Raw genomic sequence first — 12,211 nt, forward strand, 5'->3', positions numbered from 1 at the left:
TATCCCTAAAAAACATATGAAAGAGAAGAGGCATATTAAATTGTCTTTAAAAATAAAGTAATATCCAATTACCTCCTTGGGATGCCTTCATAAATGCTCACTTTGTTTCAATTGCTGATTTGGTAGAGATGTATAAACTCACACAAAAATGCACTCAGGGTTGGGGTACAGCTCGGTGGTAGAGCCCTTGACTCTTAGGCCTTTGCGCTGTGTGCCAAGGTCCTGGATTTGGTCCCCAGAACTGAAAAAAAAAAAAAAAAAAACCTTGCAAATATTACTCAGTTCAAAGATGTCGCATGGATCTTAAAATAATGTACTTGAAATTTTCGGGGCTGAACACGGGGAACTGGCAATGCTACTAGGAAGCCATGCAGAGGCCTGTGGCTCTAGAATAATGTATCATAAAGTCAGAGTCAAGGTGGCAGCAGCGTAATTACTGGCTACGGGTCTTGCTGCTGAGATGCTAAGCAACTTTCCAGCTATCGGACAGTTTGTGCAGTGAAAACGCCATGCATTAGGTAATTTTTAGAGTTCGGATATTAGCACAGAGCTTTAGGTTATGATGTCAAATTTCCTTCTGAGAAATTATTTCCATATGCTATAGAACAATCTATCCCAATACTAGGTATGATAACCAAATTTTAAAAATGAAGATAAATGCTGCAAATAGATAAGCATTTTCTAATTTATAATTAGCAAGACAACTGGGGGTGGTGGTATATGCTTGTAATCTGTGTACTTAGACAGCTGAGTCAGGAGGGTTGCAGGTTTGAGACCAGCCTCAACATCTTAAAAGAGCCTTAGGAACTTAGAGAGACTGTCTTTTAAAATAAAAAATAAGCCAGGTGTGGAGGCGCAAGCTTGTAATCCCCACAATTGGGAGGCGGAGACAGGAGGATCGCGCAGGTTTGAAGCCAGCCGCACTGGTTTAAGAGACCCTGGTTCCAATTTTTTTTAAAAAAAAGTATAAAATAGGTCTGGGAGCGTAGCCCAGAGGTAGAAGGGTTTCCAGGAACCCCAGTACCACCAAATAAATAAATAAATAAATAAATAAATAAATAAATAAATAAAGAAAGCTGGGAGTGTAGCTTGGAGGTAGAATGCCTCTGGGTTCAATTTATAGTACCACAAACATATATCTATAAGTAATCTAATTTAAAAAATATACCCCACTGAGGTCAACTTACTTCAACTAATTTAGCCAAATGCTGCAAGAAAAATAGGAAGGTCCAAAAGTATGTACCTTTTTTTTTAAATTTGCCAACTGTTCATGCCATCTTCCTCTTCCTCTTCTTCATCTCCTTCTCCTCCTTCCTCTTCCTCCTCTTCTTCTTCTCCTTCTCCTTCTCCTTCTCCTTCTGTACTGGGGGTGGAACCCACGACCTTTTCTACCTCCGGGCTATACTCCCAGACCTATTTTACACTTCATTTGGAAACAGGGTCTCACTAAGTTGCTGAGAGCCTCACTCAGTAGCTGAGGCTGGCTTCGAACCTGTGTGATCCTTCTGTCTCAGCCTCCCAAGCGCGGGGATTACAAGCGTGCGCCACCACGCCCGGCTGAATGAAAAACTTCTTAGTCACATATTCTTCAGGCCTGGTGGAGATCATCACTCAACATGTACGGATGCACTTACTGTACTTAGTGACAGCGAGAATAGCCTTCCTGGGGCTCAGACACCCCCTTAAAAGATGTGATTGCTTTATCTGTGCAGTTATATGGGGCCCAGTAAGAACAGAAGCCTCACTTTTGGGGAGTAAAAAGGAACTAGACCTTCTGCTAAGAGAAACTGTTTGTCTAGGGATCTGATCTTTGCGAGCAGAGCAAGTAGGGCGTGTGGGCCTATTGGAGACCATCCTCACTGGAGGTCCGATATCAAGGCAGGACATAATGTCAGTTCTTCATGGCAGTCCTTACTTACATCACAAATGTCTCCTTGAAATCCTGACATTGATATATGTCTTCAAGATGACCGAGACTTCTTGGAAGTAGGAAAGCCTCTTGAGGATGTCAAACAGGTACACGAGGGGAGGAAAGAAGACCACGTGGTTAAGTAGTCTTCAAACATGAGAACTTTAGAGGTATCCTTTTCTATAGACAATAAAGGAAACAGAGAAACCTGGATGCCATGGTTGTAGAGATTGGTAGTCTAGGAGGATGTGGCTTTAGACTACCTCATGCCTGTGGCTATCACAGGGATCTATTTGCCACTTTAAAACTTGAATTGAAGCCAGGCATGGTGGCGCACGCTTGTAATTCCAGCATTCCGGAGGCTGAGATAGCAGGATCCTGGTTTGCGGCCAGCCTCAGCTATTTAGTGAGGCCCTTTGTAACTCAGTGAAATAAAGTTTCAAAATAAAGATTCAAAAATAGTGCTGGGGTGTACCTTGGAGGTAGAATGTCCTGGGTTCCATCTCCACTACTAAAAAAAAAAAAAAAAGGCACCGAGGAATTTTGCAAATCTTGTAATTTCTACTTCCATGACCCAATGCATAACACGCAGCTTGATACATTGGGCCAGAAGCTTTGCCTCTGTGAGATCTTATTTCCAGAAGAGCCCAGTACCTGGCCAACAATAGCAACTGCATCAGAAGTTTACGAGCAATGTGCAGGCAACATTGAGATCCACAGAGTCCAGGAGCCACGAGAAGAATCAGGCGCATGCTTTCTTTTCAATATTTTTCCTCCTCTTATATCCAATATTGCTTCTTTTTTCATTCTTTTCTTTAAAAAAATATTGTTTACTTAATTTTGTTGTCACTGGAAATACATTTTAGGGAAGGAATTTCCCTACTCTGCCCATATTTATAACGTTTCCATTCTAGAAAGCCTGGAATCATCATTATCTGTGTGAGGGGTCTCCATCAAGGCTCTGGTTGCATTACAAGGTTTCAAGATTACAGGCTTAAACTGGATTTGAATTAGCACCTTTGCCATGCCACAGAGGTGCCATGGGTGTTTTTCCTGATACTCCAACAGTCAGGATATTTGTTGCAATAGAGAAATAGACAGTAGTACTGGGGAAGTATTCTTGGCTCCTAACCTAGAGATGTATTGCTCAAAACCATACTCTGTTATAGTGATTTAGGCTTTCTCTTCCCCACTGTCCTCTCTTTTTCCTTTAACACTTTATCTCTGTGCAAGTTACCTCAGGATATTTTGGATTTCTCTACATGTAAAGTATTCATAATTTTCCATCTGTCTCCTGATCACTCTTGGTGCAGACGTTCTGGTGGCTGAGGGTAACAAGTTCAGGAGCTAGGTGCCTACCTGCCAACAGCTGTCTCCTCCAGCCATTCTATTCAGAATCAGGTCCACATTAATAAATTCTCTCCACCTGTAGTGTAGGCAGGTAGGAAAGCCCTGTGATCAGATTCCCCCCTTGGCAGGCTTGAATGCAGCAGTGCTGAGGGGCTACCCATGGAAAAGCTGTAAGTAAAACAGAAGCACAAGAATGGCCAAGGTCAGGTTATTACCCTAGCTTGAATAGTGACTTTTGTTAGGGAACCTGGGTAGCACACCTGTGTTCCAGGCTTAATTCTCACTAGGATATCTGTGTGCTTACTCTTTGGAAGACTCACAAGAGCCATCCTCAGTTCTTTCTGGGAATGATCACAATTAATATACTGTCCCAAGCAGCTAATGATCCTCACACTGTTAGATGTAGTAACCAGAGAGCTCTCCTTTAGAGAGGTAAGGTGCTGCAACTCAACCAACATACCCTTTAGGTGCTGCCTTATAAGTACTTTATGAACAGGAATCTCCCTTGCAAAAAACAGATCAAACCCAACAGTAACTTATGAAGAGACATAGTCAATTAACAATTCTCCATTTGGGGACTAGAACCATTCAGGGAAGAAAAGAGAGAGCTACAAGGCAAAACTGTAAATCCACTGGTGATTGGTAGTTGGGTCGTGGGCTGCCTTCCCTATATCATGAAACCACTTAGCTATCCAAAAGAAGTTAGATACAGCTAATCAGGTATCCTCAGTCATACTATGCTATAAATGGTTATTTTACTTGCATTCTATTAATCATTCTGCTGGTGAGGGAGATTCCTACCCTTTCTCCCTTTCTCCCCTGGGGTTATGGGGCTGAAGAATATGGTCACTGGGTACTGGACAGATGAAATCGATAACAGTTGATTAGTATTCCTCAAAACCTGGAGGAGGAAGAGAGCACTGCACTCTGCATTGGGCCACACAGAGGCTGGGAAGAGGCAGAACAGCTGGGAACCACAGGAGGCAGGCTTTGTGGAATTAAGAGTGAAAGGGGCCAGCACACTTGTAATCTCAGAATTCCGGAAGCTGAGACAGGAGGATCACAGGTTGTGGACAGCCTCAACTAGTTAGTGAGGCCGTCATCAACTTTGTGAGACCCTGTTTCAAAATAAAGAATAAAAAAGCAGGTTTGGGGGTGTGGTTTGGAGGTAGAATGCCCCTGGGTTAACATCTCGAGTACTGCAAAAAATAAAAACAAAACAAAAACAAACAGAGTGAGATATGTCCCTTGCTCTCATGGTTGTTGGTTGATGAGATTCTCTTATTTGAATAGCTCTCTGTGTCACCAGGGACTAATGCCCACTATTCAAGATAACAGGATTTGCACTGATTCCTTTCTGAGGAGGGTTGTTTGGCTGGGGCTCTAGAAATTTCTGGAGCAGGAGACCTGAAGTGAGGTTCTTTGAGGTTAGATGCGGAGGCAGGACACGACATTGGGCTTTAATTTCAGGCTCTATCACTCAAGGGTGAGCAATGTATAGTATAAATTATCTAAACTTTCTGAAACACTTAAGATATTTTTAAAATGTAAAACTTTTTGTGAAGCTTCACTCAAGCCAAGTTTTCCTGGTAAGCTTAGATTGTCCGAAAGGGATTTCCATATTGTCTTTCAAAGTAGAAAGAACATTGTCATAAATAAATTTTCCAGGAAGGTCTCCTCAACTCCTTTCTAAACTCCTGGAAAGAGTTCTTTGTTCTCAAGTCTTGGCAATTCATAATATCATATGATTTGGTGTATCTCTATTTTCATCCATGCATCAGGTTCTTAGTAAACTCTTTGAACCTAAGACTTTCAGTTCTAGAAAATTTACATGAATTACTACTTTCACCTCTTTTAACTTTATTTTTCTTCATCTTCTTGAATCTCTTATTTTTTGGGTGTAGAATCTCCTCTATTGACCTATCTTATTATTTTCAGTATTTCTCAATCTATTTATTGCGAGTTATTTTATGTTTTTAACATCTTTATCTTTCATCCTTTTATTGTGCTTTTTACATTTCAGGGTGCTTATTTCTCAACCTGCCATTGGGTTATTAATAATAATAATAATAATAATAATAATAATAATAATTTAATTTCCCAATTTTCCATTGGACTATTTATCTTATTATTATTATTTTATTCCTAAGTGTTCCTTTTGAATATTCCTTTTATTAAATATATTTTGGAGGCCGGGCGTGGTGGCACACGCTTGTAATCCCCGCGCTTCGGAGGCAGAGACAGGAGGATTGCGCAGGTTCGAAGCCAGCCTCACGCGCTGGCTTAGGAGACCCTGTTTCCAAATAAAATGTAAAAATAGGTCTGGGAGTGTAGCCCGGAGGTAGAAGGGCTTCCAGGAACCCCAGTACCACCAAAAGAAATAAATAAATTTTGAATTTAAATTTTTAATCAACATAATATATGGATAGTAGTTTATTTTCTATTTTATTTCTTATGAATGATGTCATTTTCCTGGAATTATAGTAAAGACTTTTGAAGTGTAGCTCTGGGGATGTAACTCAGGGGGTAGAACTCTTGCCTAGCATGCATAAAACCCTGAGTTTGATCCTCAGCACTGTAAAAAAAAAAAAAAGAAATAAAGAAATGTGATGCTTGGCTGTCCACATAATTAATAACCTAAAGCTAAGAAATGCTAAGGTGATCTTTGCTGAGAATGGCTTACGTGTTTTTTTTTTTTTTTTTTTTTTTTTCTGTAGCATCCCTGGGTGAACCTTTGGAGAACTTCTAGTATTGTATTTAGTCATACACTTTTCTTGAGCAAGACAGACATTCCAGAGACATATTTCAGAATTTCTGCCTAGAAGTATAAGCCTGGGAACTTATATTCTGAAAACTAACTAGAGAATAAATCAGGATGGCTCAAAATCCAAACCTTTCTTGTAATGATGATTACTCATTAAACTGCACCTGCTGTCTTTAAGTCTCTGCTTTCCCCATCTTTTCCTCCCTCCTTTTCTTCCTAAAGAATAAATCTCTGTCTTCTCATAGATGATCATGAACCTGAACATAGAAAGTAGATAAAGACTTCTGGAAGGGCCAATCATTTCTTAATAACATTTATATCGATGTTTTCTTTTTTTTTTTTTTTTTTTTTTGTGGTACTGGGGGTGGAACCCAGAGGCTTTCTACCTCCCGGCTATCCTCCCAGACCTTTTTTATATTTTATTTGGAAACAGGGTCTCATTAAGTTGCTGAGAGTCTCAATAAGTAGCTGAGGCTGGCTTCGAACCCGTGCGATCCTCCTGTCTCAGCCTCCCAAGTGCGGGGATTACAAGCGTGCGCCACCACGCCCAGCTATATCGATGTTTTCTTTTATGTTTACTCTTACTTCAAAACTAATTTGTCTTATCAATTCCTAATCTTTGCAAATTTTCTGTGAAATTAATTATATTTTTTTCTTCACACTCTTTCTTCATACTATATGGCTTAAAATTTTTCAATTGTGTTGTTTTCCTCACTTCCTTATCTTTTTTGCTTCTTGTAGGTTGTGCCTTCAAAGCTTTCTTTTCATTTTAGTAAACTTTTAGGAGGGAGAAAGATTAGAGTATGGATTTTCCTCTTCTGTCTCTTTAAGTAGAAGCTTGAAGATAAACTTTGGATGTAATAAAAAAAAATCTTAGAGAATGCTATGAGAAAATATGGCCTTACAGTACTGGAAATTTGGGTGTGAGAGTCTTGTATCTTTATATATCTTTATATAAATATAGATAATATTATTTGTAGTTGTTAAAAGTCTGTTAAAAAGCACTGAAGTCTTTGATATTGAATCATGTTTTGGAGTTGATCAAAATGTGAAATTAAGTAATCTATTTCTTTTATTTATTATATCTCAATAAATAAAAACACAATACACAATTCAAGTTTCTCCAAATGCCACTATTACAGTAAATCATTTTTCACTATTGTCTACTAACAATTTTATCTACATCTTGAAATATAAAGAAATTTTAGATCAATCATATTAGATTCAATGTATAATAGGCCTTGTTATGATTATTATAGATACTAGAATATTCAATTATATTTAAGATCAAAATTATACATGAAAATACAATTTAAAAACCAATATAATTTTTTTCTTATTATTCTGGTTTATTCATCATAACCCTCCAATTTTAGTAGTGCCTGAAATTAATGTCCAAATAGTATCAGGCAAACTAGCAAGCTTCAGTTCTCGAGGTCAATTTAATTACACTGTGCATGACAGAAACTAGGCCATTTGGGTATTGCCTTTGCCACCAGCAATTGACACCTGAGTGTTAATGAGCTGGTAATTAAGAATTGGCACATACAGACACATTTTACTGTTTGGGACTAGGATAACCATATGCTACATAACTTCTGTGCTAAGTACTTTGTTAGCTCCAGAATTTACACAATTATGTTTGTGAGGTTTATTTTCAGTGCCAATTTTCCATATAAAAAGATTAAAAATCTTCCAGAGTAACTTTCTCATCACTTTAAAGTTATGGAAATTTCTAAAGCTACTGAGATATTTGGAGAGCAATATAATTGGGTTATAAAAAAAAAAAAGAAAACCGAGGAATTTGTGTAGTGGCCTCCCTTTCAGTGTAAACCTTTCATTTATAAGACATTTTGAAATGTCTTTTGTCATCTAAAAAAGGGACCCAAAGCAATTTAACATCAATATTTATAGGTAGAGTAGACATACTGTTAAGGTCTTCACAGCTATAATGCCCATACTTTCTCTCGAATGCAAATGGGATACAATAAACCACTTCTAAGAAGTTGGGGCAGTAGAAGAGAGAAGATATTCCATCTGACCTCAAGTTATATAAAAGATCATGCTTTCCATTTTGAGAAATGTCTTATGCACTTGCTTGTTTTTTTTTTTTTTTTTTTTTGATTGCTTGCAGAAATATTGTGGAGGCAGCTGCGTGGAGAGGCCCACTTGGAAAGGGATGGAGGCCAGTCAACAAACTCTTGAATGAACTTAGAAGCCGTCTCCCCAGTTGAGCATTCAGATAAGACTGTGGCCCCATCAAGGGCTCCATCACAACGTTATGAGACCTTGGCTGGATTCACCTTGCCAATCTACACTGGAATTTCTGAACCCCATCAGTGGTGACATAAATACTTGTGGATTAAGCTGCTCTGTTTTGAAAAATATTGTCTTGCTGCAATAGATAACTAATACAGTATGCAAGTGAGAATTCTGTTGTCCGTGGCAGTAATATAAAGAAATAATTTTGGGGTGTATGTGATGTGGCCATTTTCCCCAAACAATATGTCTTAATATGTGCTCACCATGTCTTTGCTTTCCGCTTCAATGTTTAGTTTATCTTTATTCCTCTTTCCCCAAAAAGAAAATTCTCTGCCATTTTCTGGATTAATCTATTAGCTTTAAAAAAATAAAAAGTGTTCTCATCAGATGAAAAGATGTATTAACTTTAGTGAATTTTGGTTGTGGGAATTACTTCTAATTTTCTTCTTTGAAAGAGTTTGCGTTTCCATCCAGCCCTCGGTAGGACATATAGCCTTTTATATGCAGATTGGTATAATTACACTTTGAAATAGCTTTGAATTCCCAGTAGCTTCAGCTGAGAACATGAAAGGCCAAATGTTATATTGAACGGAAGGATATAAAAGTGCACAGACATCAATCCAAAATGAGATATAGAAATGAGCAGCACTTTACGCAGTGATGTCAGTTTTTGACAGATTATTCGAGGATCTTTATAATTGCACAGCCTGCCTCGGGAAACATGAAGATTCTGCCTGGGGATGGCCTTATCAGTTTGTATATATATATATATATATTTTTTTTTTCTATTCTTTTAATACCAAAGGGTGAGTACCTGTTAAATGAAACAAGAGAGATGCTCTTCAACAAAAGCTTCCCTCTCCTCCCCCAAGATGACAACTCTCCCCAAATGGTAAAAATCATGTGGTTTCATGATGGAATCATCCACAATGCCTGTCACACCGGAGATGCCCGTAGAGATGAGCAGGTTACACTTAGGAAGTCAATAGAAAGCCCACATAGTAATCTTCACTTCAGAGGAGATCCCAGTGATGGACAGGGGCCTCTTCCTCCCAGGACAGGAGTTCCTGTGTCAATGACAGACACATCAAGAGTGCTTAGAGCACCCACAGTCCCTCTTATCACCGGTGGGAAGATAAAAGGAGCAAAACAGGCCTTTGTATGTTCAAAACTTGAAATCAATACTATGCCTATTTAAAAAACAGAACATAAAAAATTCAACTTTATTTTGAAGGCATGTACTATTAAGTTTTAATATCCTGCAATTATCCTGACTGCTTTGAATTAAGTAAAAGCATATTTCATATTTTTTTCTTTTTCATCACTTATGCACGATATATTTTTTCTAATTTAAGGGTGTATCCTCTCCTGAAATTACATTTCATACAAATGAATGGACTATCCACCTCAATTGGGCTTGCTAATAAAGAGAAATATGTTTTAAAATTTAGAGCAAAAATGTCCTAGATTCTGTTCTTTCTGGAATACACAGGTATTAAGTAGGTACAATTGAAATCAGAGGAGGAGAGTAAACAGTTTTGAACAAAATATGCCTTTTAAAGCAAATGCTGATTCAGGAAGAATTGAGTAGGTAATGAATGCAATACTTTTGCATTCAGTCTCGGTTAGCAAATTTCACCATGTTTGCATTTTGCAAAGCTTGCCACTTATTAATCTGAAAAATACATGGGGAAGAAAGTGACGATAATTCAAGAAGGAGTTGAGAAAAACATAATTATTAATTAGCTCAGACACTATGCATTTCTAAAATGTACCAATTTACTAAAATGCATTTTTCAAAAATTGCCATACATTTGCATTATGGTCAGATATAAAATGTCCCCTAAAGAGCTCATTTTATTAATTTTCGGGGTTGATATAATTGAGTCATGAGGGTTGTTATCCCAGAAATGGATGAATCCATTGTAATGGATCTGCCTGGGTGGTACTTGGGAGGTCAGTAAAGTGTGTCTGGAAGAGGTAGAGCCCTGAGGATTCAGCTTTGGAGATTTTATATATATAAATATATGGCTCCTTCCACTCTGTGATGTAAAGAACACAGCTCATATGCTCTTCCTCTCCTTCTGCACCATACCCTGATCCCTGGTCCCCAGCCTCACATGGACTGAACCCACAACCTTAAGAAAATAAACCTTCTTCCCTCTGTGTTATGTGGTTAATTTTCAGTTTATACCTGCACCAATGCTGCTGGTTACAATTCGAAAGCAATTCAAAGGCTAGGCCCACTCTTTATTTAACTGATATTATTGGAAATGTATAGACAATGTATAATGGATGTCATGATAACTGAAATTATTCCAAACTGGATTATACTTTGAAAGATTTAATATTTAAAATCATGTAACCTTAGTAAAATCTTGTAGTTAATACAATGATTCAAATTAGCTTTCTACCTAATTTTGGTCATGGTTTGAATTTTAGTTGGGATGATTTAGACAAAATAATTACTATTTTATTTTATTTTATTTATTTATTTTTGCAGTACTGGGAATGGAATCCAGAGGCATTCTACCTCCAAGCTACACTCCCAGCCCTATTTTTTATTCTTTATTTTGAAACAAGTTCTCACTGAGTTGAAAAGCGCCTAACTAAGTAGCTAAGGCTGACTGAGAGCTGTGATCCTCATGTCCCCGCCTCCCGAATGCTACGATTACAAGTATGAGCCACCACATCCTGCTAACAATTACCGTTTTATGGTGAGAATCTTCTATAATCTGATCTTCTGGATAGAAATAATAAAATGCCAAAAAAATTAAAAAGAAAGAAAAAGGAAAAGGAAAAACATAATACTCAGTGACTCTCAGACTTCTAGTTAATATTAGCTAAAGAATAGTTACTCCTAGTAATTCTGGCATTGTCCCAAGTAATCTTGTTAAACATAATGAAAGATTATCTTTATCATCTCTATCATGAAGTGTGTGTGTGTGTGTGTGTGTGTGTGTGTGTGTGTGTGTGTGTGTTACTGGGGATCTAACCCTACCTATGAGCTACACCCCCAGCCCTTTATATTTTGTCTTGAAACAGGATCTCAGGAAGATTCTGAGTCTTGTTACATGACTGATGCTGGCGGGGAACCTAAGATTCCCATCTCAGCCTCCCAAGTCCTGGGATTCATCTTAAGATCAAAATTAAAGTAATTCTAAAGTTCCATTGAAAGCTGATATTAATTGGTTGGTCCATCTGCAACAAGTACAATAGTCATTTCCTCAACCTACCTGAAGAAGATGACACTTTGCCACTTTTTCTTCTTTTTTAAATACTTTTAAGGCATGCTATCCTCTCACATCAGAATGTAGTTTATAGTGACAGTGATATAAGCTAATTTAAGTATATTAATCTCCCCTACATTTAAATCACATGGCTGTGAGATTTAAGTAGAGTTGATGGTGCAAGTAATCCTAGTGATAAAAAGAGCTTAAGGCCCAAGTTGTTGGTTTTATGAGTTTTTATTTTCACAGGTCCAAACTATGACAGTATTCTCCACACTGTGCTAAGCATCTGTGTAAAACAAGGCCGGAATTGATGAAATAATACTGAGGATATATTGAGTTGTACAGAATAAGGTAGAGTACATTGTAGTAAAATGAGATTTAGAAATATTTTCTAAAATTCTCCAACATATGTTCCCTAAGACCTTACTTCCACTGGATAGAGGGTAGAGTGTGGGAAGGAGAGGCATAAGAATTGTCATTTTTTTAGCATGTTATATTCATTTCTGAAATATTTACAATTCTTAAGCATGTCAAAAGCATTTTGGAAGTCCTTCTATTAAAATACATCCTTGATTTTTTACCTAGTATTATAAACTACTGACCATGGATTTTTTCATAAAATTGAACATCCCTAATATGGGACACATATTTTGGGAAATGTTGATTAACTCTTCTATATATTTTGCAAAAAAA

General features: G+C 37.6%; 1 protein-coding gene across 1 annotated transcript in view; it reads left to right on the forward strand.

The window, feature by feature from the left end:
* Positions 1–8,228, forward strand: part of PCDH10 (protocadherin 10) — a gene marked incomplete at both ends in the record, with an annotated part of 56,639 nt that extends 48,411 nt beyond the window's left edge. Inside the window, one exon of the mRNA XM_080698048.1 lies at positions 8,158–8,228. Coding sequence (XP_080554174.1) covers positions 8,158–8,228 — 71 coding nt within the window. The remainder of the gene's footprint in view (positions 1–8,157) is intronic.
* Between the last annotated feature and the right edge of the window lie 3,983 nt (positions 8,229–12,211).

This window comes from Muscardinus avellanarius (genome assembly GCF_963383645.1).
Source record: "Muscardinus avellanarius genome assembly, chromosome: 6".
Classification (NCBI taxonomy): Eukaryota; Metazoa; Chordata; class Mammalia; order Rodentia; family Gliridae; genus Muscardinus; species Muscardinus avellanarius.